Source organism: Bolinopsis microptera, chromosome 3 (genome assembly GCF_026151205.1).
Source record: "Bolinopsis microptera isolate Bmic1 chromosome 3, MBARI_Bmic_1.0, whole genome shotgun sequence".
NCBI lineage: Eukaryota > Metazoa > Ctenophora > Tentaculata > Lobata > Bolinopsidae > Bolinopsis > Bolinopsis microptera.
Window position 1 is genome coordinate 2653828 of NC_087074.1, and position 27683 is coordinate 2681510.

General features: G+C 36.3%; 3 protein-coding genes across 4 annotated transcripts; all 3 read left to right on the forward strand.

The window, feature by feature from the left end:
• The first annotated feature begins 601 nt into the window (after positions 1-601).
• Positions 602-16500, forward strand: LOC134812106 (uncharacterized). Its single transcript, XM_063819295.1, has 6 exons — positions 602-816; positions 2046-2138; positions 2285-2383; positions 11644-11850; positions 12676-12839; positions 15812-16500. The coding sequence occupies exons 1-6, from the start codon at positions 628-630 to the stop codon at positions 15933-15935; spliced, it is 876 nt and encodes a 291-aa protein (XP_063675365.1). The 5' UTR covers positions 602-627; the 3' UTR covers positions 15936-16500.
• Positions 5012-27681, forward strand: LOC134812105 (uncharacterized protein DDB_G0274171-like). 2 transcript variants are annotated; one of them, XM_063819293.1, is made up of 18 exons: positions 5012-5022; positions 20426-20510; positions 21037-21096; positions 21285-21466; positions 21672-21872; positions 22011-22211; positions 22351-22551; positions 22697-22894; positions 23130-23228; positions 23397-23474; positions 23748-23930; positions 24065-24295; positions 24481-24654; positions 24839-25312; positions 25514-25673; positions 25910-26190; positions 26317-26550; positions 27318-27681. In XM_063819293.1, the coding sequence occupies exons 5-18, from the start codon at positions 21800-21802 to the stop codon at positions 27401-27403; spliced, it is 2673 nt and encodes an 890-aa protein (XP_063675363.1). In that variant the 5' UTR covers positions 5012-5022; positions 20426-20510; positions 21037-21096; positions 21285-21466; positions 21672-21799; the 3' UTR covers positions 27404-27681. The 2 variants fall into 2 exon arrangements, with proteins under 2 accessions (XP_063675363.1, XP_063675364.1); XM_063819294.1 differs by lacking the exons at positions 5012-5022; positions 20426-20510; positions 21037-21096; ... (2 more) ...; positions 22011-22211; positions 22351-22551 and adding an exon at positions 22564-22588.
• LOC134812107 (intraflagellar transport protein 20 homolog) lies at positions 17214-18121 on the forward strand. Its single transcript, XM_063819296.1, has 2 exons — positions 17214-17293; positions 17517-18121. The coding sequence occupies exons 1-2, from the start codon at positions 17252-17254 to the stop codon at positions 17700-17702; spliced, it is 228 nt and encodes a 75-aa protein (XP_063675366.1). The 5' UTR covers positions 17214-17251; the 3' UTR covers positions 17703-18121.
• Positions 27682-27683: the final 2 nt, after the last annotated feature.

A 27683-nucleotide genomic window follows, 5' to 3' on the forward strand; every position in this document is an offset into this window, starting at 1 on the left:
TGTTCACACACTACATATTCTCGATAATTTCCAGTTACATACTATTACTACACACTACACATTCTTAAATGATATCAAGTGTCTAAACGTACTCCATGCCATGTGATGGTTCATGCTACCCTGATCATTATTAGCCGAAAATGTTTTTTCAAGTCTGTACCTACATTCGGAAGGCTGTGGACGTGATTGGTTCCATATACTTATAGAGAACGTGATATTTTACACGCAGATTTAAAGGAAAATACGCAAATTTGGTCACCAGATTTAAAGGAAAATGCGCGATTTGTCGCGGAGAACTTTAAAAATCGCGAATTGTCGCACGGATCTGAGAAAATCACGATTTGTCGCGGCAAACGTGAAAAATCGCGATTTGTCGCGGAGAATGGAGAAAATCGCGATTCCGCACGTGCCGCGATTTCCTTTTGTCCTTGATACGGAGGGATATTTTTTGACAAATTAATTACCGAAGACTCTTCATTGCTTTAGATGTGAGAGATAGTATATTTTCATTCGAATCATTGAGTTCCATGTAGCTGGTTAAGAAGGTTACGCATTTAGATTCTTTAAAACTGATTTTTAATGATATATGTCTGAATATTATCTAACAACCTCCCATAGTGCCAAGAAATGAGTATAGAAATACATAATCCTCACCTGGTGAACAGCTTGGTAGCAGATGCAGAGCGCCGAACTCTCAGAGCATACCCCAGTAACAAATCAGGTGCTGAGCGCAAGAGAAGCACTGCGCTAGATCAGGCTAATAGTCACCCTGTTGCTGTATCCTCTCATCAGACTACTGCCGAAACTAAGCTAAAAGTTTGTGAACTAAATGTTAGATTTAGTATTTAATACATGAGTGGGTGGTAGATTTTTTACGCTGTTTAGAAAATTCTCAGACAGTTCAAATAATCTAGACTTATGCTGTTTAAATGTCACATGTAAATAACATTGTCTGAACGGGCTGCCAGACTTTGGGTAAGTTGTAATATGACCTCTTGGGGCCGGATCAGTTCCCTTACCCAAAGTCTCCCAGTGGTCTGAACGGATGTCCATTGTCCGGCTAGAAAAAGTCAGAATTTCGTGAGGAACGCCGCACCGGGCACCACAAGTGTAATGCAAATGGTTAGTTAACGGGCTAATTCCTAGCTTAAACAATAAGTTAAACGAATTACACTCGTTGTGTCCGGTGCGAGGTTCCCACATATTTAATTAATAAAACAAATATTTATTTACGGCATTTATTTACGGCATTTATTTACGACATTTATTATACGTTATATTATGTTACTTGGTAATTTACTTTGTGTAGTCCTGGTTGTGATAAAAAGCATGAGAGTTGTCGCACATTTACTAAAGCACACAAGATGACGTAAATAATGCAGAGTTTGCTTGCCAAGTGTTTCAGCTGCTGCGTGTAGTCCGTCTGTTTGGAGTTTGCTTGATACTGTGTTGTGACATTGTCAAACTGCACTAATCATACACTTAAACGTGGGAGGTCGGAAGTTTTCACTTTTCAAAGCGTAATTTATGTCCTGCTTATATTGTGCTTCTCAAATTACAATGGAGTGACTACCTGACCCTACTTGTGATAGATCGCATAGTATGTATAATCATGGATGACACCTTAAATGATTTGAAGTTATGACTTGACATATCGTTTGGGATTTTAAAAATAAGTCTAGAACGGAGTTTTCACTAAAATGTATAATACATATATTTGTGACTTCTTGTAGGAAGCAGTGTGTTTTAGGCTTCCTATTTCTCTCCCGTGTAATGATTAGTTATTATTGGCTGTGCTCTCTGTTTCGTTGTACTTTCTTGGGGCTAGATGCTTTTTATTGGTAATTTTAGTTGAATTCACTTGGTTATATGAATATATGTACATATTTTAATGTTGCCATGGGCCGGCAAGTCCCCATTCATCGCTTCCCGATAGTTTTACTGCCTCTCAATGTATTATGTGATATACTGATACTTTGATTGTTTATTTTACTAACACTGTAATAAATGTAGTAAAAATTAATCAAATATTATCAAAATTTCAGACAGAAGAAATAGAGAAAGACTGTTTCAAACAGCTACTGAACAGCGAACGATTGTACAGAGAGTTGACAATTACAGAAAATACGTTCGTTAAGGTAAATCCAGTAATCCTGCAGTTTTTAATAAAAAATGTCCCTAACGGCGCAACTGACAGTTTGTACTTTTCAGTATATCTAAAATCACATTCTTCTGCTTCAAACTAAATGTACCCTGATTTATTGCTCAATCGCTGTCTTACCAGACTTTGGACGATGAACTTGAAGACAATAAGCGAAAACACAAGCAGAAGTATGATGTTCTATTCTCTAAATGGGAGGATTCTATCTTCAAAACAGTCAAAGTAAGTTTTGCTTTATCTTGTACGGTTAAATCAGCTCAGCACTAACTGCGTAAGTTCTGTTGCTTATCACTGGGTGGTTTAGCGATAAGGCTAAACCTAATCAAAGTATCTTAGTAAGTAATTATTAGCCCGATCAAATCGAAACTAATTAGGTAAATGGGATATATTTGGGGCATATTTCATTTTACTCTGCAGCATATTTAAAGCTTTCTAGCACGTGTTGGATGCTAACCTTATCTTATGTTTCCCTGGATCACGTGTTTAGGCTGAATAGATTTTACCCTCTTCTTCCTTTCTACGTTTCAATTCACGCCCTATATTTTAATTTCCAATAATCAAGGTATACTTTCTATTCCTTGATATTTTAATTTATTCATATTCAAGGCCAGAGGAGGGGAGGGGGGTAAATTATCAATTTTCCAGTTTTCACATATGTGATCGAGCTGCTGGAGATGAACGAGTAGAAAAAAATTTTGGCGTGCAATATCTCAGCAACGCAAGGTTAGATTTTTATGCGTTTTTTTTTCTACTTGTTCATCTTCAGCAGCTCTAATCAAATATGTGAAAACTGGAAAAACGATGTTTACCCCCCCCCCCCCCCTCTGGAGTCCTGCCTTAAGCGATTTCCATTCCGTCGTCTTTTTATATATTTCTATTTTTAGCCATCGTTTAACTTGATTATAAATAGCATAGTATTTCCACACTTTGAAAATCTCTGTTCGGAGAGGTCTGCTTTTTTCCATGTTTGCATAAGGACTACCGGCAAGGACAAAAGGAAATCGTGGCAAGTGCGGAATCGCGATTTTTCCCATTCTCCGCGACAAATCGCGATTTTTTGACGTTTGCCGCGACAATCGCTCCCGCCTGCATTCCGAGATCACATTACAGTAGGTAGCTGTAGGTAGGTACTACTAATAGGTACGGACTTCAGTAAAGTAAATCGAAAAAAATATGTTAGGCTCATAATGATCAGGATAGCATAAACCGCATAAAAATAACCGGAGTTATTTTATTTTTGTGCCACGTATTAATATTTCGTTATCCTGGAGAAATATTTTAAAGTTTTAAGCCTAAGAATTCTCGACACCATGACCCATGTTTTCATTCTTGGTTTTCATCGTTTTCCTAGCTTGTTTAGTCTCAATAAATTTGGTTTACAACAATTATAGTCAAAATTTTGACTAAGTTTATGGTGGACTAAATTTGTAGTTCTTAAGGTAATGGTTTTTAAATGGTTAACCAATATTCGAGCTTTTCATTTAGAATTAAAACAAGTCCTTCATATTATGTTTTTTCTTACCGGTTTAGCTTCATAGCAACTACTACAAACATAAAACAGAATAATGTACAGTAAACCACTCAAAACTATTCTAAATATCATGTTATACGTATACCTAAGATGGGATAGCTAGGCCACATTTGCAATAAAAACTCTATAATGGTTTAAAGATAGCTTACTTTACTATTACTGATTAATCTTCATTGCAAGGCACTGTAAGATTAAAGAAATTGTTTTCGATTTATAGTGGAATTTTGATCAAACAATTCACAATTGGTTAATTGAGTAAATTAAATAATCAATAACTAGATCAAATCAAATCAAGAATAATGACATAAACATCATCACTGCTTTTAAACATTCTTCCTAATTTCTTCGTTATCAGAACTGTGAGCATTTCACAGCCTTCGTCATTAAAAAAACAAATTTTAACACAATTGTCACAAAAATAACTTAATTACATAAATTAAAAAATAGATTAGTAAAATAAAAACTGTTAATTTAAAAATTTAGGAGATATTTACTCCCTTTCTCTTGGCAACACACGGATGTTTTTGTAAATATTGAACTTGTTGCTTCTTCTTCTCGATATAATTTACACCCTCTATCTTCCCTAAAACTATATCTGACACTTCCCAAAATTTTCCTGTGTCTACTAAAACATTAGTCTTCTTAAATTCCTCTAGTTTAATCTTAAAATCAATAACATACACTGAATTTCTAACAAAATATGGTAACTTATTCCAAAAGCTAGAACTCTGCTAATTATTTGCTCAAATAACTCAATCCTCTATAAGTGTAATTGATTTTAACTTTAATCTCCTGATGTTAACAGCTAAAGTTAGAATAAGGTAGGATTCTGTACTGGTAATAGCTCGATAATAGGCAAAATAAAAATGGGGCCGTGTTCGGTGTCACAAAAACCGAAAATAAGCCCTCAGGAATCCTCTAAAAAAAGGTCTTCCGAAAACTAAAACAGAGGGCGCGTTAGAGTCCCTTGTGATATTAGGGCGCTGAAATTTAAATTAGTGCCAAATATTACGCGCGCAATCTTCGCGTCGCTATGGTTACGCTTCCACCCGATGCCAGTTTTAGCATCATTCATTTTTATTTTGCCTTCAGATAACATTAACATAAATAACATAATGCGGTCCTCCCAAGGAACTAAAATTAATGTACAGCAATAAAACAGATTAGTTGTTAATTCTTTGCAGCTTTACTACTTTAACTATTGGGTCCAAGTAATTGCGGACATAGTTCACCGTATTTACCGTGTTCGGTGTTTGGGTGCCCATCTGGCATCTTATTTTACAGATGGGGCGATGTTTTGAACGATGCTATTTTATATTCATTTATTGCTGTAAAATTTGAAAAGTATTTAATAAAAAACGTTTCGAAATAGTAGCTAAGCTTGTCGTTTAACCCAAGAACGTGCGATGTTAAATGTATGAATTTAACAACAAAACCTTTCGATATTAATTGATTGCAAACAAAAATTCAGTTTGTCAACGTGAAATTTACTTAACTTTTTGAGTTCTGCCCTTATACCCTTACAGTCCTCCCCCTAAAAAAATAAATCGAGTAGTAAAACTGCGATGGGGTGGCATGTGCCTCAATAGGATAGGCTGTAATAGGATAGGCTGTAAATAATTTAAATTTTAATGCATGTATTCAACGTTGAATTTGCTATATTTTTAATGTCTAACACGATTTTTTTTACACGATTAGAAAATTTATTTGTTATACTGGAATAATAACAATTTTAAAATATAAAATAAATCACTTCCCTCTGAAGTAGAACAGATGATGGGAGAAAACATGGCGATGGAGGGAAGCGGTGTCTCACCGCTGGGAGGTAAATTAATACCGTATCGCGATGTTAATTTATGCTATTTTGATATCAGTTAAAAAATAACACAAAATAATAAAAAGTTAATTGTTGTCAGTGTAGTGAACTCGGAGGCAACATTAATAAAGACGTATACACATAAATCCGTTTACCAATTATAGTCCCCATCTTAGTTTTAACTTCTCACAATAACAAACACAAAAACACACAAAAACGTCCCCAATAACATTAACTTCAATTAATTTCCCTAGTTGAAAATAATTATTTTATGAAATTGATACATTGAGAAGATATGAGATTACTTATGGTAGCCATCCATGATCCCATTTAGCCCCTGGTTTTGTTTATGAAGCAAAATGGTTCTTCAATCTCTTTTTTTAAATAGTGGAAATTGACAAAATTTTGATACGGTATCATGACAAGGAGATAATTAAAATTTTGGATGCATTAAAAACAAAATTACTATTCTTGGTCTTAGAAATGAGAATTTAGGATAGAGAAGTCTGCATGATCTACTTGACTTGCTAAAACCGGCGATAAACATTCAACAGAATTTTTCTTTAAGTAGCCTCATTGCATACATCCAGTAAAGTATGTAAATAAGTTACACAAGGTTAATAATTTCAACGAAAGAAAGAACCTTGGTTTCGTATGTGGAAATTGTGATCAATCTTTATTGTTTTTCTACTCACAATACGATACATTTTTTCTGCAACACAAACAGTTTTTGCAGCAAAGGATGGTGAAAAAAAACAGCACCCACAATGGTGTACAAATTACTTTAAATATGTTTTTGACAAAGTGAAAATATTACTTGTCTTATACACTTTGGCTGGGTACTATAGAACTTATGAGTAGAGTGATCCGCATGATTTGAAACTTGCGTTATTACAATGGTAATATGATCATTCCCACGTTAATTAGAATTAATAATGACTCCAAAAACTTTACACTTATTCACTTGATTAACTGGATGTTAAGTATTCCAACAAAAACTTTTGATTTCTTAGGAAATTTATACTTCCGAATTCCAAAAAACAGCATATTTTGTCAAACTTAATGATTAACCTTTTAAGCAGCAATAGTCGTGAATCTTTGAATAATACCTCATTAGCATTTTTGTTAGAGGTAAATTTTCGCTTCTTTATTTTGAAGAAAAAGGTTTAATCCTCTGCAAAGAGGATTAATTTAGGGCTCTAACTCACAAATATTTGCACAAATCATTGATAAAACATACAGGAGAGCAGGGTGCCTAACACTGGACCCCTGTGGAATACACAGGTTATTTTCAAGAGACAACTTTCGAACCCCATAGCTCACATCCTGAAACCGATCTGATAAATTCTGTTTAATCATTTAATGACATTCTCGAATACATAGTTCTCAGCTTTTCTAAACAAGATATTATGCCCGCCCTGTATCGAAAAGCTTGGAAAATTCTATAAATATACCTATGTTAAATTCTTATTATCGATAGCATCATGAAGATTTCTACTGTGCAACAAGTGCCTGAAAGGTGCGTGCTTACGCCGGAAACCAAACTGATTATCACAGAAAGATTGTGCTTATTAAAAGAAATCAGATACGTTTATATGTATTAACTTCTCGAAAACCTTAGCAAAAAAGGTAACATTGCACTAGTGCCGATCTTGCTTATCTCGAAATAGATCTTATTCTTATACAAAGGAATTATTTTTGATGCTTTTAATTCTTTGGAAAATAACCCTTATTGCACATTTATAAAAAATCTATCAGCCAGTAAAAGGACTTTTAAGTGGTGACTAACCGTTTGAGGACCCTAGGGCATCAATACGTACCTTTCTATTATTACGCTTACTTATAATATTATATTATTTCTTCACTTGAAAAATTAATATCCGATAGCTGTTATGTCTCTCGGCAATATTTATTTAAAATCGTTAATCCGCGTTAGCATTTTCTCATAGTTTTTTAGTAAAAGATCATTAGCAATATTAACAAAATAATAATTAAAAATTATGCGCTGCATCTTGATTAGGAAAAACTAGTACTCTGTATGATCTCTTCCTTACCTAGTAAACGTTCCGTTTATCATGTTTCCAAGTCTTTTTCAAATCATGTTGATTTGCTTTCAAACATTTATCACAAATCTCAAATTTTTCTTCTACTTCTAATGCTCAAACACTCGTTTGTAATCAACATATTTGTTCCCAAATAACTCTAGTTATATTCATAAACCAAATATAATAGAGTTTGTTTTTAGTGTCACTTTCTTGGGCACTCTATTGAAATCCACTCAGAGGAAGAAGAGAATTATTACCACTAGACTTCTGACTTTTATAAACACTTATCATACAAGAGTTCTAAAATTTCTGTCAAAAATGGAATACATATTTCGGCAGGATCACTTTCAAGATCAATTTTAATATTTAAAATCATTCAATACCCTGTTAATAAAAATGTCATTAATATTTACTTTATTTCTATTTCTACACTTTCGTTAGGATCAAAATTTCTAGTCCACAACTACGAATGTCAGGAGGGTGACGACTTATATTAATAGTATAAGGCCGTTACAAATTATGTTAGATATATTGTTGTAAAGTATATGATCAATACATGTGCCATTTAGCCTCCAAAATGAGTAGGCACGAGAGATTCATTGGTAAAAAGTTTTGCTAAACATGCAGTCTAAATATCGCCTAACAAACACTAGAATTAGAGTTATATAGATTTACATAAAGTCACCAAGAATATAGCTTTTGTGTCCTTAATGTGTTCAATTTACTTAAGATACTTCCAAACTATCGATAAATGAATCAAAGTTTCCACTTGGTGAACATAACAATTAACAATAGTAACTTTTCAGTTTAACTGTATTTCAAACACAAAGTGGATTCAAACTCAACGGTAGAATACAAAGCTCAAATTTTTTGATTAATATTATTAAATTTGTCACGCAAAAACGTTACCAAAACAGAACCTTTGTGTTTAAGCTTTCAATCCTCTTCAATATCGAATTAAGTCAAAATTTATTCTACGGTATGTTAAATGGTTGTGACTCAAGTTCTGATACATTAGTTTCACAACAAGGAAATATCCATCGCTTTGAAACGTCCATGGTGCACTAAAAAGCAGTCAAAAATTTGATCTTGAATCCATCGTATTCAAACTTAATACGATAATCCATTGAGTTCATTTTTTCTTCAAAATCATCTAACCTTATAATAGACGCACTGACGCAGTAATCTGGCTGAAATCTTGTAAATTTCTCGCAAAGAGCTTCACCCTTCCCGGGATAAAAAATCTTTCATTTCATTGTAATAATATTCAAAAGGAGCAAGAAACGGTTGTTCGGAATAAAAAATCAGTTTCAATATATTAACAGTATGGTAGTAGGTGGCAAAGGTGGTTGTTTTTTGTGTTTTATTTTAAAACAGGGTTTTCAAAAAAGTAAGGGTAAGGGCATACATGACGAACAAAATAATCGACTTAACACAGTTCTTGTGCAAATTTTGAACCATTGTGTACACTGTGCAATCTTTTTCATTTAAAATTGATCAATATTTGTAAAAAATGTCACACACTTATAATACTCAATATAATCGGTTCATAGCTATTTACAATTCCATACAACATTGCCTGAAGTATAATATGGTACTATTGTTAGCTTTAACAAGATCCATGATATATGTCCTTACAGTTGTTGCAACGTAGAATGAATTGGTGAAGTACAAAATTTTATTGACAGAAGGACGCATTGCTTACGGTCAGAGGGAATGAGGATGTTGGAAAGGGTCATGTTTGAAACTCCGTCATCATACTCTCTGTTAGAAATATTAAAATTGAAAAATGTTGTATTAGAAAATCAATCTCACGGTGTGAATTCAGTTATTGTTCAAAAAGGGGTTCACAAAACAAAAACACTCTTTAGGTTCAAACGTTAGGCACACAAATCAACAAATCAGCAGTATTCTAATCAGGCTTAGGATTACGTTAGCATTCATTTCTCAATAAAAAACCTTCCATTCATGTAGTCAACCCAACAAGAGTTTAGTCCACCAAATCTGACAGATCGTTGACCTGCCCTAATAATGCCGCTCGTTTATATGTTATCTTGGGCTGTACCCCCGACACCTTTTCGGGGTTCTCAAACAGCAATTTCTTTTATCTGGGAAATGTTTTTGTGCTTTCCTATTTCTAAACCTTTCTGTGCTGTTTGATTATCTTTGAAGCGGAGCCATAAACCTCGGGGGTTTACCCTTCTTGACTTCAGGGATGAGCGGGCTACAAGGTCATTCCTAACAATTGTCCACACCTAACTGTTCACACAAAAGGACCACTTGGTCTCCACAATATTGCTTCATTAACTAGCAAATTGGGTAAAACAAATGTTTTCCCTACGTGAGTATGATCTAAATTATCTAGTTCAATTCTAGTTTGCCGATCGCCTCCGCTTGACGATCGACAACTTTGCTGAGCTTTGAGTTAACGTGTCGAATAAAGGTTTTTTATTTTTTCCCCCCCCCCCCACCCCCCCCCCAACGGGGGTAAAAAAGGGCGGGGGGGTTTTATTTTTTTTTTTTTTTTTTTTTTTTTTTTTTATTCTTTTGTCCAACAATTTAGCATGATCCATACGTGCTCTACTAAGTTCGGTTTCTAGATGTTGCTAAATTTCCCATAACTCTTGGACTGATCTTAGTTCTGACTCACCGTTGGAAGTGAGGTAGCTGTGGCTGTTGTAGTTGTTGACGTGGCATCTGATGTGCTGATAAAACGTTGCCAAACTGAGAAGCACGGGACAGTAGGATTAGGGAAGCTTGCTTGCTCTGTCGGCGATCAGAGTTTTGTTTGAAGAATTGCCATGATGAGCTATGTCTTCAAATTTTCAATAAACAGGCAGAGCAAGATTTTTACAACGAATTGAAAGTAGTGATAAGAGATCTGATCTTGAAAGTAGTGATAAGAGATCTAACTTAATATCACATCATGCCTCCTTCATGGACAAAATAACTGGTCGCCCGGGAGCATATTGTCCATTTATCTTTTTATGCACGTCAAGTTTCAAGTTTGAACCCTCCTGAACATTTTAGTTTTTGATGATTTTGAAACTCAGTCAGGAGCAGAGGCAACACGTAGGTGCGGTCATATTTTCAAATACACTCAGTTCGTTATATAAAGACGGTTAACTTTGGCGAAGGCTCGAGTAAGCTTCAGCGTCTTTATTTTAAAGCCTTTACCGTCTTTAATTCATCGCAACCCGTCTTTAAATTTGCTGGTAGAAGTAAGGTCAGTGTGTGAAATGTGCTTTATTACATCCGATCTATTTTGAAACCTGTTGTGGTGTCTTTAAATTTTCATTTGAAGGCTTTGTCTTTATAAAGCGTGTAGTTATAAAACAAACTTAGTGTAGTGCGATAAGCGATTCCGTATCTTCCTAGATTTTTTATGTGAGGCAAATTTGGAGACAAAAAACAGAACAATCAAGTTAAGCAATCCGCCAAATTTGCAGCCTCTCAGGTTGAATTATTCAACATCTAAATTGCAAGTGGGTGGTCAAACGTACAGACAGAGAGAAACTTTGGAATTGGAATATAGATATCAGTATCCTTTTGCCGTCTCGTGCTAAATATTCGCTACAACGAACTTAGGTACCCGGTATTATATAGAAGATTATCGAAGCCAGCTCGGCTCTCCTGTACCTATGCTGCCGTTATTTCATGTTGCGTTGCCTTCAGTCAATCTTGTGGATAGTTTAGGTTAAGTTTTTAATTGTATCAACAAATATTTTGAATTGTCTTAGCTCCAATGCTTAGTATGACAGTACATTTTACTAGTGTGTATTTATAGTGTGTATATCCTTGTTCAATTGATATAGTTTAAAGGAACGGAGTAATGTTACCATTTTTTGCCATCATTTCCCCTCCTAAATATAAGTAGTATAGGGAATTTTTTGTCGTCCCCCTGAAGCTTTTTGGCGCTCTACCGAACCTTCAATCAGAGGGGTTATTAAACACTTTAACACTGAGACATGGTAAACCGGGACACAGAATTCTAAGGGGGGGTTTTTGGGCCCCCTTTTTTTCCGTTTTAGTGTTTGTTGGTAAGTTTTATTGTTAATCTTAAATTAAAAATGTTCAACCTTTTGTACAGGCAGATGTAAACAGCAAACTAACTGGAAGGCCGTTCAACTCACTGGACACTCAGAAACGAAGGCTATACAGCAGATATCTATCAGCCTGCAATACTAAGGGCACTGTTTTTCTGGATGTTATCTGCAAGGATGAATACGATCCTCTTCGTCTAGCTAAGAGAAACATCTCTACAACGGTGCCTTCCACCAGAGATCCTACTAAATTGGTGAGTCTCATTGGCGATGGCTTTAGTAATTTTGTACTTTTGACTTGGATTCTTAAGACCTAGGTTTCTGCCGGTTACCAACCCGAGCAACCAGATATCTTCATTTAACCATAAGTTTAAAGTTATAGCAGGAACCGCAAATCAAGAAGCTTATATTTTGTATACAGTGTGTGATTCTAGACACCACTCTACTTACTTTAGTTACTTTAGGTATGTTTCGGCTAGGGATCGTTTGGACAACAGTATCAAGTACGTCCTTCCAACACTCTGGCTTAGATCTTTTTGTCCCTTCCAGAAGAGAATTATTTGTGATGCGCTGGCGTATACCCTTTTGTGGGCGGGGGTATCCGGGAGCCTTTCAGGAATTTAGCAAGGAGGCTCTTGAACGTTTCCAGACTTGGATTGGTTAACTATCTTGGGGAGCAGGTTCCATAGTTTGGCTGCTTTTATCCTAAGGAGTTTTCGTAAATGGGTCGAGATTGACATAGTGCTTTTTGTTTAATGCAGGCACAGTGGTGTTTACACGTCCCGAGCTTTCCTTGAACTGCTGTTGATGTCGTTCGGAGCTAGTCCATTCAATCTCTTCATGTATGTAAAATGATGTATCGTTCTCTGCGTTCTCTGGTAATGAGAGAAGATTCAGGTTCTGCAGGCGTTCCAGTATAAGGTTCTGGCAGCACTGATTCGCCCGAGTGTAGTGACGTTGGATGCTTTCAATAGCTTCTATATCGTGATATTGTAAAGGGTTTCCACACCGGGCACTCTAAGAATAATCATGACCGCATATTGCGCATAATCATAACAGCCCAAATTGTCACTTGTCAGGTTCAGAACGAGGATGTAACGAGTGCAAGTATAGAGAAGGATTGCGGAGTAAAGTCAACCAGCACTCGGAGTTCTACAGCTGGCTCAGACACTCGTGGTTCGTGTAACGAGTGGATCAGACTGCCAATAAGAGATGTGGACAGCAGTGTCAGGCAGCGAACCAGGTACCTGTTAGTGTGTAGTTGTGTTTCTTCTGAACATCTCGTGTTTTCTTGATCTCTTGATTAATACTCTTGTTAACTCAGCCAATAGTTACGGATTGAAATCTTTTTATTGCCATCTAATAAGTAAATATTATTAGATGGCTGAATTGTAAGGCTTAATTCTCATATATAATAATTAATTGGGTGTTCAAGTAAAAATTAAACTGTTGTTATTTTCTTATTATTCTCGGTTACGAAAGGTTTAACACCATTTTACGAACAGTGAAAAAGTCAAATGAATAAATAAAAAGCATTGAACTCCAGTATTATTGATAAAGAAAAAAATTAATAATGTTAACTTAACATGCAGCTTATTTTATACGGTTTTTTCTGTAAATTCTTAGCTTTTCTCTATCTTTTTCCTTCTTTTGTGATGTATTTATAAAAAGTTAGAAGTAGTTAAGGGGGCAAGGGGGGGGGGGGGGGGGGTCTTTTAACTGTTAATCATCTCGAACCAAAGTCACTAATCCTCGGGTTATTATAGGTTAGAAAAATGAATAAATCATTTTGATTTGTCAGTAGAAACCAAGCTTGAAGTAACTTGTGATATTTCCCTGAGTCGAGTTGTTATCTTCATATTAACTTTACATCTGCATTATAACTTTATGTCGTTATTGCCTCCGTTAACGTAAAAAGTATCTAACTTTTGGTGGGTTTGATCTTCAACCAGATGTCTCGATTGTCTTCAAGGCATTCAAGGAATGGGATAGCTCTCATCATCTGAAAGAACCTCTGCTCACCAGGATCCGTCAAATGTCCTGGTCGTAATGGGAGATTTAGGCTTGTAGTAAAATGTTTTTCCGATAGGGTCTTCAAAGAAGAGACGTGCTACGTAGTGAGATCAATAGAAAGAAAAAAAAGGGAGAAAAATTATATTAATAAATTACTCATATGATGTTCTTTTCAGAAAGTGCTGATTTTGGCCTGCCGGTGCCAGTATTTTTAACCAAGGAGCAATCAATCTCTAATTTCCTTACCAAGCCGTGCAATCGTTCTATCATTGAGCTTGCAGAATTTGGACTTGTACCTTCTTTGCAGGAGACTTCGAGCACTTGTAACACTGCCAATTGGTCTTCACAATCTCAAGTTTTATTTCCTTTGAGAACCCCATAAAGACGAAATAGCAATTTTTCGGAAAGTTGCCAAAAATCAACCAAATTATGAGGCAGGATCAAATGAGAAGCAAGAATGAAGTTTGTACTGTTTATGAACAGAGACAAACAACCAGTGCTCATTATGTCACTTTTGTATAGCCGGCAGTAATTTGCCTTAAGATACACTTGTATGCATTCTTGGGTGGTTTTGTGGAAGGTAGTTCTTCTTTTAGGGAGCTTCATTGATATTTACATTTGGGTGCAGGTGCACTTTCATCATTTAGCGAAACGATCCTATTGGTAGCGGGCATTGAGTCCGGAGGGAGATCTTCTTATCTCGTTTGCGATATCTTTCCAACTCTTCTCCTAATATATAATAGGAGGACGTATCTAATTCGAATAACTCACTCTGAATTTTCTTTCTTTTCTCTCCGTAGGACCTTGCTGATCTTGCTCAGAATATAACAAAAGAGAAGATTTGAAGAAAGTAGAACGAAAAAATAAAAGAACAAACAATAGATAAAAAGAACTTTAAAAAATAATGCTATCGAAAGAAAAATGGTTGAACGTATTAGTAGTTACCTAATTCATTTGAAAGGAACTATTAAGGTATTTAAAAAGAGAAAAGCGAATTTTCGGAATCTGAATTTCGTCTTCCTTAAATCTTGTATTTGAGATCGTTAATATACTTTCCACCAATTTATAGTCTTAATCTGATTTTATTGGAGATTTACCAAGTACAAGCCACGCGTGTTATCTTGATGATATTAATAACAGTATCTTGCGTTTTTTAATAACAATATTCGATAATATACTTCAAGATAATAATATCCAATAGGAGGACGTATCCAATTCGAATAACTCAATCTGAATATTTATTTCTTTTCACTCCAGTACGACCTTGATGATCTTGCTCAGAATCTGATTTTATGTTCAGGTTTTTAGAAGCCGTCAGATTCTGCAAAATCACAGCAGCGAATAAATTATAGTAGTGAAAATTTAACCAGCATGCTTTTCTCTTCTAGACAAATAGTTCGTAATTTTTATGAAGTTTTTTTAGTGAATAACAAAAGAGAAGATTTGAAAAAAGTAGAACGAAAAAATGAAAGAACAGAATATAGAAAAAAAGAACTTGTAAAAAGAACTGAAAAAAAGAATGCTATCGAAATAAAAATGGATGAACGTATTAGTAGTTACCGGATTATCGATCTTGCGTTCTTTAATAACAATATTCGATAATATACCCTTCAAGATTATAATATTTAGTAATGATATTTTTACTATTTAACAATAATACTTATGTTTAATATCTACAACAGAACTACTACTTTTGCAGTAGAAAATACAGTAAAAGAATTGAAGTTCTACATGCCGCTTTCACGTCAACTCCCGAATTTGTCTCCCCTGATCTGGTTTCAATGAGATTCCCGGAAATCGATAGTAGGAAAATAAACTAATAGTATAATAAATCTATTACGTTCCAAAGGCAAAATAAGTCAATAACGTTATATCTATAAACAAAATAGACCTGAAAAATGGCAACAATAATTTAATTCTGGGCTAAGTTTTATTAACTTTTCTCCTCCTTAAAAGAACCTTCTATTCTGACCTCTAATAATCCTCTTTTATTTCATTAATAACACTTCTGAAGTCGATAATATTACTTTAACTGTAAACCTTCATTTGTTAAAGTTAAATCTAATATGGACCTTACACTCCTTCACATCTACTCCTTAAACTTCTATAATTTAAGATTATTTACTTCTGGTAACACGGAGGATATTGCCAGCCTCCCTTTACTTTTCCAAAACATCACACTAACAGGTACAATATTTTCAGACAGCGCATGATGAACAAGAGCATGTGTAGTCGACCCGCTCAGAACGAACTCAATCTACCTAAGAGGAAACATGCTGTACCCAGCTATAACCTCCACCGTCCTATTTCCCAGATGTTCTTCTGAGGAGTCATAGAGAATGATGGTGTTCATAGGGTTTCGGAACTTAGAGAATGTTAGTGTTAGGGTTTACGAATTTGGAGAATGTTAGTGTTAGGGTTTACGAATTTGGAGAATGTTAGTGTTAGGGTTTACAAATTTGGAGAATGTTGGTGTTAGGGTTTACGAATTTGGAGAATGTTGGTGTTAGGGTTTTAGAACTTAGATAAAAGAGATACTAATGGTTAATGGTTATATTAAAATCCTTTTTGTCTGATATTTTATGTGTTCTTATTAAATTTTTATTGTATGTTTTCTTTTTGAATAGATGTGAAATATTGCGGTTAAATTCACGGAAAGGGTTGCCATATTATAAAAGTAAATGCTACTGAAAAATTATTATATGCGCAGTTTGATTAAAGATTTAATTGAATTCTTAGTAATATATTCTATCAAATGATTGTATTGTTTCTGGCAAACTTGTTTTGGTAAAGATGTAATTTTATTAATCTTTTTAGATTGGATTTTATTGATTGTACATATAGATGTTACTAAATTTATGATGTTTAGAGGTTATCTGTTTTAATCTTGACTGGTTTTATTGCAGATGCAAACTAAACTTCAATCTCCAGTTTACAAGCATTACACAATAATCGTTGTCTAATACTGCTTGTTTAAAAACGAAGTAAATTACTCGATCAAATTATGCCTTTTATAATATTTAGTCAATTTACCAATCAACGATGAAATGAAATGAAATAATGTACTTGTATCTGCCATTTGATTATCTACTGCACAAGTTGTCAGGTATACATGTCAGAGCGGTTCTAAAGGATGAGGTGAAAATATTCAGCAACAAACAACTAAATCATCTCAATAACAAGTCTACCCTTTAATCATATCATACAGTAATCATAGGAAGTTTTATTGATATACACCACACTACAATTAACAATACACTACAAAAAATAACTTCAATAGTATCAATTAGGAAAAATGTCAATGGATGATGATGCTATGTTTGATGTTGATGATCTCAACAAGATTCGAGTCCTGGACAATGAAACAGCAACTAAAACCGGTCAACTGAAAGAAGAATGCAAGGACTTCATCGACAGGAAGTTTATATCATAAACCTTAAATCAGCGATGTTTCATACAATTTGTTTTTAAAACATACCGATCGATTAACCTATATTATAGTTGTGATATGACGTTTCAAATTTTCTTTCTATAAACTCTGCGACTCATTCACTCTACTCAATATCAATTATGCCAAGTAACCAATTCGTATTGACAGAAATCGACGATTTCCAGACGATAGTTGGAGGGTTCGTTGACCTGATGGACAACTTGTCAGCTGAGGTAGAACGAGAGAAACTCAAGGTCAGTTTTCATTCGAATTCTTTAGTTGCTCGGGGATCTCATATTTAAACTTAAAGTTGATAAACCAACATTTACATATTTTACTCTTTATTTCATTATTTGATGTTAATTTTGGTGATTGACCAGACTATTATAGATTTACTAGCCTCCCTTTAGTAAAGAACCAGCGGTTTCGTCCTACAAATCCCACCTGAACTAACTAATATTGATATAACCTCCGCAGGCAATCGGAGCTCGTAACATGTTGAAGAGCATGGCGAAACAGAGGGAGAGTCAGCAGCAACAGCTTGTTGGTCTGATACACGAGAAGAAAACTCAACTAGAAAGGTACAGGATTCAGTTACAGAGTTTGGAAAAGACGGAAGCGGAGCAGAGAGACTTCATTGACCAGTTCATTCTACAGAAATAAACATATGAGATTGTTATGTAGAAATTGAGGACTGATTGTAGTGCAGATAGTACTACTACTATATAGAGTACAAAAGATAGCGCTATAATCGCTTGTATTTGTACTTTTTCTGGTGGCTTGGATAAAGTTAGTTCTTTACAGTCGCAGAGCTGCTTTTTATCGTGCTGGTGTTATATAATGCGTGAGTGCGAGACGCTGACCAGTCGCAGATATACAATATGTTATTTCGCATACTTTTATAAAACTTGTCGCAAAAAATATGAGAAAGCATTTGCTTGAGCCTCAGTCCGCCACGTTCGATTTTGAAACAGCTATTTTCTCAGAAAACATTTTACTAACTCTAAAGGCACAATTAACTCTCTAAAAAAGGACTCTGAATTGTGTGGGCGCTGAATACATCGATCGAAGTTACTTTGGAAATCACGTGATGTTATTCTCAGTCGGTTGGCTGCTTACACACTCTACACTTATTGTCACGTGACTTTTTCAAGCGTTCTCTAGCTGGACCCTGGGCGACTTTTCGCACCCTAACACTCTAATCTGATCCTAACCCTAACCCAATCTTAACAAAAGCATATGCTGCAACCCTAACGGACGAGCAATTATACAACTTCCTATACGGTCGTATCACGTGGATCGAGCGGTTTTTCGCCATATCTCGTCAGGGGAGCATTTTCCTATGTATGGGGATTGGGGGGTGCTTCGGAATGGAATGAGCGTCCGAAAAACACATCGAATCTAGTTGTTTCAACTATCGTGGGCCCTTTTAGAAAAATTTAGAAGATCGATTGAAGAGTGATTTAGCACGCTCGTCTAATGTCAACAGTTTTAAAGTGGACCGCATCACATGCTTGATACTCAATTAGTCGAAAGTATCACCAGTATCTGACTAGAATAGATACTCCATTACGTAGTAGTCATCACGTACACTAAACAACTTCCTAGCCATAAAATTATACAAAAGTCATTGATACGATTATACTGTATATGTGTTTTGAATCGTCTCGTAGCTCCTTCGCAGTCCGCTGATATCAGATATGCCGATTTATTTGTGTCACGATTCATTCATTACTAATCGTCGTACGTCGTGATACTGATAGTGGTTATCCGTCTTATCGACAAAATGACAAATTTTACTTTTTTTAGAAGTTTAGAAGCGATAAGATAATTAATAAATAAACTGGCTGGTACGGATTATTGATTTTTAGAGCTTGTTTTAAATTCATTTGTTTATAGTTTGCCAGTGTACAGTATATGTTTAATATTATTTAAGAGTATCAAGTGTAAAAACTGTTACTTTATATGTTCTATTTGTTTTTCTCGATCATCAATGAGTTTGTTTACTTTAAATCCATAAGAAAGTAAGTTGATATTTTAATTTAATATCGGCACCCAATTTTCCGTAGAAAGATAAAATCGTTCAAATATTACGTAACGTCTAGGTTGGAGGGGGTTTGGAAAAGCTTATTGAAATTACTACACAATAGCTATGTTTACGGAGGGGGGTGGTATAAAATGGCTTAATATTGACGTATGTACATATGGACGATCCCCCACTCGAAGCGGCATGTGTTTTAAAAGCACTCCGCAAAATTCTATTTACATTTTTTGTCTACTGCAAATTGCAATCGTCTAAATGAATGATCACATTGTAAAGATATCGTTATTAACAAGAATTCTATTGTCTGCTGCATAGTATAAAACTCCTATAGGCACAGTGCCCCATTATTAACAAGAGTCTAGCTATTGTTTGCAAAAAACTGTATCCGGATGTGGACAAACATACAGGTTTGCTGTAAACACACATGTAATGGTATATTACATATTGATGTTGGTCTGATTGTGTGCATCTTGATCTAAAGTATTAAAATATCGAGTAGATAACATCCTTGATATTACGATAATTTGAATGGAAAAGTTGCCCAATGGCCAATAATGCATTGAGGTTGAGGTGTCAAAATGGATCAGCCGTTTAGTGGCAGGATTCTAGAGTTACATAAATGGAAATCAGTACTCTAGCCTCTAGGCGCATCCATTAATAAACACGAAGGAATGTGATAATCACGTTAGTATCCAACATGGCTATCATGGTCGTCAGGGGTTACAACCCTAAATACCCTCTCTAGAACATCTTGGCTCTGACTAAATATATATATATATATAATACCATTTACTCAATATTATGTTTTGTTTTTCTATCTAAGATAGAGTCCTTTAGAAGCAACTGTGCAAATTGAACACTATCAGTATCAGCTTTCTCTCTGTGGCGGGTCACCACGTGCTTTCTAGTAACTTAATAAAACAAAACTTGTTTTATTAAGTTATTTATCCTTTTAATTATATTACGCTCCAAACTCAACCACTGCACCATATCTACATAGTGTTGCTAAAGTTTAAAAAGCTTCTGCAATAATCACATTAGTATCGTGTAAGCACACTGTTACCGTTGTACGTGCTGCTCTCTTAAAATATGCGTGTATAACAATGAATACACACAGACGCTCTAATACGTAATTCAGATCGTTGGTAGATCATTCATCTGGTGCGCAGTGTGAGCTTTACATTTGCACGGCCGTCGTAAATCATTTGAATAAGCCTTTAAAACTTTAGTTTATCAGTTTTTGCCGTTTATTAATTCTATTTTATCAGAGTTCATATCTTGTAAACTTTCAACTTTATATGAGTTTATAAGAGTGTATAACCAGTGTAGTATTTCCTCTTAGTAATATAATCTTGATCCAGTACTCAAGCTAAATCCATAACATTGGATGCGTATCTGGTTACTGACCTTCATTACTTTCATTGCAGGTATAACGTTCGTTTTTCATTGCATCTTTTATCAATGTTTATGCACTGTTACTTTCTATGATAGAGTTTGAAATTGGAGATGGATGCTAACAGATGTAGTGTGTACTGACTACTGTGTAAGCCCACTACCATGTTAATAAAACTGGTAATTTGCGGCACCTATATAGTAGTGCACAGTGCACAGTGCACACTGTGCTTCAGTGGTTTGAAATGTGCTTCAGGGTTTGAAGTGTGCTCCAGTGGTTTGAAGTGTGCTCCAGTGGTTTGAAGTGAGCTCCAGTGGTTTGAAGTGAGCTCCAGTGGTTTGAAGTGTGCTCCAGTGGTTTGAAGTGTGCTCCAGTGGTTTGAAGTGAGCTCCAGTGGTTTGAAGTGTGCTCCAGTGGTTTGAAGTGTGCTCCAGTGTTTGAAGTGTGCTCCAGTGGTTTGAAGTGTGCACTGATATCAATGCTTCTTAATAATGAGTCGTTACATGAACTCCAAGAATTATCTGATCTTATAAAACTTTTCACACAAAATATTTGTTCAGGTTTTGTCTCTCTAGTCGTCACTGAGTCTGAACCTGAACCAGATCCTGAACTCTACAAGCGTGAGTCGATATCCTTCTTACTCACGAATGGTATATACTGTAGATTTAACACAATCTATCATGTAACTGTAAGGGTACTAGTTAGTTTAGATAACAGAGAAAGCTCAATTTACTTACCAGTTATAGCCGAGGTACGAAGTTTCACTGTATCAACAAATCACGTGATACACCTAAACTTGTTCCTGCAGGATGTGAGAACAGTGAAACTGGGCAAATATACCGTGAAGCTGAGACGTGGACAGAGGAAGGGAACTGTGCTGAATGTATCTGTCAAAAGGATGGACCCGAGTGTTCTGAATTAGTGTGCCCTCAGATTATGTGTGCGGAGGGCTCTAAATCTGGGACTCTCCCGGCAAATGCTGCCCTACCTGTATGTGTTATTTCTACATTGTTAATTTTCAGGTCGACTTGTGAATTTTGCATGCCTATTTAAACATCAAATGACATGATTCAGTGATATATTCGCTCAAATCTAATAACGGTTGGGTGAAATAATATTCGTTTTTCATGATCATATTTTGATTTTTCACACCCAATTCCTAATAACAAAAACCTGAAATATGTGCCTATGTCAGGTATTAGTGCCTGTGTTGATAACAAGGGTAAAGAGTACGGTCACCTAGAGTCCTGGTCACCTGATCCCTGTACAGAGTGTGAGTGCCTTGTGGACGAGAACACTGGAGATAAGGAGGAAGTGTGTTCTATGATGGACTGTCCAGACTCTGGAGAATGTGATAGGAGGATCATCACACCTCCTGACCAGTGCTGCCCTATTTGTTAGTTTAACAAAAAACACAAAATATTACATTCTAGGGTAGATTGAAGGTTTCTCTTCGAGAATTCAATAGATATATATGTTTTTTTTTGTACTAATTTGTGACTATTTTCTAATAATTAATTCTAAAATGTCCCAGGTCCCGAACATTGTGTAGACAATGATGGTAAGGAGTATGGCCAAGGAGAGACGTGGTCTCCAGATCCCTGTACCCACTGTACCTGTGAAGTGAACGAGGATACAGGAGAGAAACAGGAAATGTGTGCTGTGATGGATTGTGAAGATCCTGCAGGATGCAATAAGGAGATGATCAGAATTCCTGATCAGTGCTGCCCTATTTGTTAGTTTGACAAAATCCTAAATATTACATTTCTAGGGTAGATTGAAGATTCTCTTCGAGAATTCAATAGATATATATGTTTTTTTAAGTTGTACTAATTTGTGACTATTTTCTAATAATTAATTCTAAATTGTCCCAGGTCCCGAACATTGTGTAGACACTGATGGTAAGGAGTATGGTCAAGGAGAGACGTGGTCTCCAGATCCCTGTACCCACTGTACCTGTGAAGTGAACGAGGATACGGGAGAGAAACAGGAAATGTGTGCTGTTAGCGGCTGTGCTTGGCCAGGAGAATGTCCTTGGGACACGATCACTCCTGATGACCATTGTTGTCCTATTTGTAAGTATCACTCCTGATGACCAATGTTGTCCTATTTGTAAGTAGCACTTTATTTTCATCCTTTGTGCACTGCTTTACAGAAACTTTGACTGATTTATAAATATTGTTAACATTTGTTTGAAGAGAGTTTATCGTCTATCTTCAGGCCCTTGTACCAACCCTGAAACTGGTGAGACGCACAAAGTTGGAGAAGGTTTTCAAGCGGACCCATGTACACATTGTACTTGTATGGAGAAAGGAATACTGCAGTGTGACATGATTATGTGTGATATACCCAACTGTCTGGAATTGAACGGTGGTGGGTGGAGGATGTGGAACAAACCTGGTAGTTGTTGTCCTGGATGTAAGTTTTATAACACTATTACTAAGTGTAAAATCTGTCATTTAGGGAATTTTAGATCTATTTACTTTTCTTACTTGACAGGAAGAAAGTTAATGATAGACAAGTTAGCCAATACTGTGATTTTATTTGGAATCTTTACCATGAATAGATATCGGAACCTTCATACTTAGATAATGATGACCTTTATTATCGTAACCGGTGGATGTTTAAAGTGGTTATTATATAAATTTGTCAGGTATTGGACCCTGTTCAGATGATACAGGAAAGGAGTTTGAAGTAGGAGAGTCCTGGAAAAGAACCTCTTGTAAAGAATGCAAGTGTATTGATAAAGATGGTAAGAAATGTTCATTATGATCATGATTAAGATGTTCATGAATCATATTGATACAATGTTAACTTACACCAATCAAGTACTTTTTCTTTTTTAATTATAAGATGACAGACACATGTAATGCCACATGCTGTTATCCCATCCCTGAATTCTTCATGAATCACATTACAGGAGGCAAAATGGAGATTTGCGATGATATTTGTGAGACGAAATGTCAGAGATTTGTGATCCATGGACAAGATTTCATTTGTGAGTTTTATTTTTATATTGTCATGTGCTCGTAGCTCTCGAAATCAGTCAAATATTGTTATGGAAATTAATGGAAATTAATGGAAATTAATAGAAATTAATGGAAATTTACAATTTTAACATTATGTTAACATTATGTTAACATTATGTTAACATGTATTCAGAGCCAATCAATGCTGCATAAAAGAGGCAGCTGTAGTCTAGTTTCTATATTACATAATATTTATAAAATTTGACGACATGTCACATATTACGATACATGTAACTTAACAGGTTTGGACGATTACAACTGTGACGCAGTAAAATGTGCCGCTCCAGACCTCTACTCCAGAACCTACGCCGACAAATGCTGCACCCATAGTATACCTGACGAGTGTGGATTAGAGGATTGTGCATCTCTCGACTGTAACTATAAAGATGCAGTTTACATCAGCACCTCTCCCTGCTGTCCTATCTGTGAGTTATAACACTTGTTTTGGGGAATTTAATTATTTAAACTCACACTCTTTAGACGAATTTCCAAGATTAATCTTGTACCACCCATTTTGGTGGAACAATCTAGTAAATTGTAACAGCAGTATTTATTGCAGGTGTTATACTGACACCCCCTACAGAAGTACCGCCCCCAACAGAATCCCCTGACGAGTGTGCGCTAGTTGACTGCCCGGCTCCACCCAAATGTGTCACTGGTTATCCTGTAACCTTTGAGGGCGATTGTTGTGCATCGTGTAAACCTGATTACTGCAATGCAGTGGACTGTATGCCCGTACACCCTAACTGTGAATCTGTTTACACCTCCAAGTCACCTTGCTGCCCTGTTTGTAAGATTAACTTTGTTTCTTACCATTTTTTCATATTATGTGTCCAAATTATAACATTTCTTTAGTTTATTCTACAGTCAGCCTGCTGCATGCATTATAACGTCACTAGCTAACGACTTTTTCAATTTCAGACGTATAATATAGTTATGAATTTGAAGTCCGGTTAACTTACCTTTTTTCCATAGGTAAAGATCCCCCGGTATGCCCTGAGGGAGAAGATATGGCGCTGTGTTTCTCCGACCCCTGCACAGCTACTAAATGCAGAAACTATCCTTACGCTGAATGCAAAGCTAGTTTCTGCGGGGAGTGCACGGCTATCTTCTATGATGAGAACGGTGATGTGATTACAAACTGCGAGGGTGAGTTGGTTTCTAGCTTCCAGTCATAAAACAGATGGAACTGACTTTACTGGAATCTTACTAGTTGTAATTCCAGTCTGGTTAACTCAAAGAAGGTATCATTATATTATCTGTAAAGTTTAGATTAGCTATTAAATAACTATATGATAAACATTATTACTCTTTGAAATTCCACCCGCCACAGGTGACTGTCTGGATGGGCAATTAATTAAAGAATGCGGTTCAGCATGCACCCCTACATGTGAAAACCCTCTTCCTGCCTGCACGAAGAACTGCGTGAGGAGATGTGAGTGTCTGTTTGCCCGTTCTATCCTGTACAAACAATCCTGCATACCAGAGAACGAATGTCCTGATTACCTGCCGTTTTGCGATGAGATTTACAGTGATGAGGATTCTGACGGTGACATTGACTTTGCTCAAACTTCTTCAAGTGGCAGTTCCAGTGGCAGTTCCAGCAGCAGTAGAAACACTAGATCAGTCCAAACAACTGAAGTAACAGATCCTGACTGTGGAGAAGCCGAGGTGGAGTGTGACGAGGACCCATGTGAAACAGCAAAGTGTCCCAACTTTCCCTATGCTAAGTGTCGGGTTGACACATGTGGCAAGTGTCAGGCTGTTTTCTACCACGACACTGGATCCCGTATTGACAACTGCAAAGGTGAATCATATTTCTAATTTTCTCGGACACCTTTTCAAAAAGCACGTACGGGGCCACACATTCTAATTCTATTGAGTATCGAATCTCTTTCACATACCAACCTTCTCGAAATGATGTAATCTGTATCACAAAAACAGATTGATTCAAAAGATTTTATCCCAAATAAGGTATATGGGAGCTTTATCAAAATGGTATTTTCAGGAGACTGTCTAGGAAACATGATTTTCAACAACTGTGGTAGTGCCTGTACCGCTACCTGCTCCAACCCCAACCCTGTCTGTATAGAGATGTGCGTGGCAAGATGCGAGTGTCCCAGTGATGTACCTCTACTTACTGGCAGCCACTGTAATCCTAGAGACGAGTAAGTTTGATGAATTATTAACCGTGTTATCTGAGAAGACAGCCCACTGTCACAGTATAGACTGAATGTCAGTATTTTGGTTTCGCTGGGAAAGATTTGTTTCGTGAGTTCTCTTGCAGAGTGTTAACAGCGTTTGCTCGATTTCGAAGTACAATTAATTCTGAGCAGTGTACTTTTATATAAAACAATATTCTTTTAAAGCAACTTTTGTAAGTTAAGTGACCATCGAATTGTAGGTGCCCGGAAGAAGAGGAAGGCAACTCTAACAGTGGTGGAGGCAGTGGTGAGATGTGTCGTCCTAGATACCCTGACCCTGACCCTGACTCTGACTCTGAACCTGACTCTGAACCTGTTCCTCCCGAGCCTGAGTGTGGAGACATTGTCAACTGTTTCGAAAACCCCTGTAAAGTCCAATCCTGTCCAAACTACCCGAGAGCCAGGTGTAGAGCCAACTACTGTGGCGGGTGTAATGCTGACTTTTATGATAGTAGCGGTGCTCGAATCTCTGATTGTGAGGGTGAGAGTTCTTTGTTCTTTGTTGAATTGCACAATGCACTTTCTATTTTAAGAATTCAGCATACTATGTTCTTTACCGTTATATAAAAGCTGGCGCTGTATCGTAACGCTTATCTCGTGCCCCCAGGAGAATGTAAAGCCCCCAAGAAGTACACAGAGTGTGGGAGTGCCTGTCCGCAGACCTGCTTCTCCGACCCCTCTCTACCCTGTATAGCAGTGTGTGTCCCCGGGTGTTCCTGTCCCAGTTCTGCTCCAGTTCTCTACAGAGGGAAGTGCATTGCCAGGGATATGTGCCCAGCCATGGATGAGGTTGAAGCAATGGATGAATCCAAGAGACTGTTTGATGATCCTAGTGAGACAGGTAATAGTTGGGATAAGTGGGATGGGTATGATAATTGTTGTACAATGTACAAGTGAAGCATTAGTAAAGTATTGGAGAAGCATTAATAAGTTGATCAAAATTTGTGCTCATTCCTTCATTGGATCATGTAGTTACGACATGCTCTCTAAGTTTTTGAATCTCGATAAATTGTATTGTTTGCTGTCGTGAAACTAGCATAACATTATTTTAATTGTTTAACTACTGTTAACGGCCCTCTAAACATAATGTCGCATAATGTCGTACCAATACCAATATTGCCAAGCCGAATGATCATTCAATCCCTCAAATCTCAATGCAAGTGGGCTGGGGAATAGATCACTAAGTCTCCTCAACAGTCAACATGTAAAGTTTATTTTGCTCTCACCTCTCGCTAATATAATGATGTGTCTGAGATTCAACAAATCTTGCGATCTTGACAAATGACCTCGATTCACATCACAAAATCGAACACTAATGTCACTAGACTCATCACTCGGGTAATAGTGTTAACTTTCGTGGTAACGCCAGGAGTCTAGAATAGGAGTCTGTTCATCTGGTTACACCGGTTACACTGGTTACACTGGTTACACTGGTTACACTAGTTACACTGGTTACACTGGTTACACCGGTTACACTGGTTACACTAGTTACACTGGTTACACTAGTTACACTGGTTACACTGCGTTTTCTGTTCCTGAGTTGCACTTTAGTCTCCCTGTGTGAGTTGCATGTGCTCACAGTCACACTGATATCATATTATTTTTCAGATACTATAAGAGACTCCAGCACCTCTGTATTATCTATTACTCTGACTCTGGGTATTCTCACTATAGTGCGATTAGTCTTCTTCTGATGTTTCTTTGAGTTTGACTGAGACGTCAATGCCTACGTAGCTCGTAGCTTTAGCGTTTCTTTTACTATTACATTGCGCAATGTTTGCGCTTCAAACACTTTAGAAACTTCTGCGTTAGATATACGATAAAAACAATACAGGGAGTTTTAAAAACTGTCATGATATTTTTAAACGATAGACGAGTTAGTAAATATGCTAATAACGAAATATGAGTTACGATTTGTTCATAAACATAAGTCCTTATTGCAGCTTATTTTGTCCTTATTTCTTAAACATAATC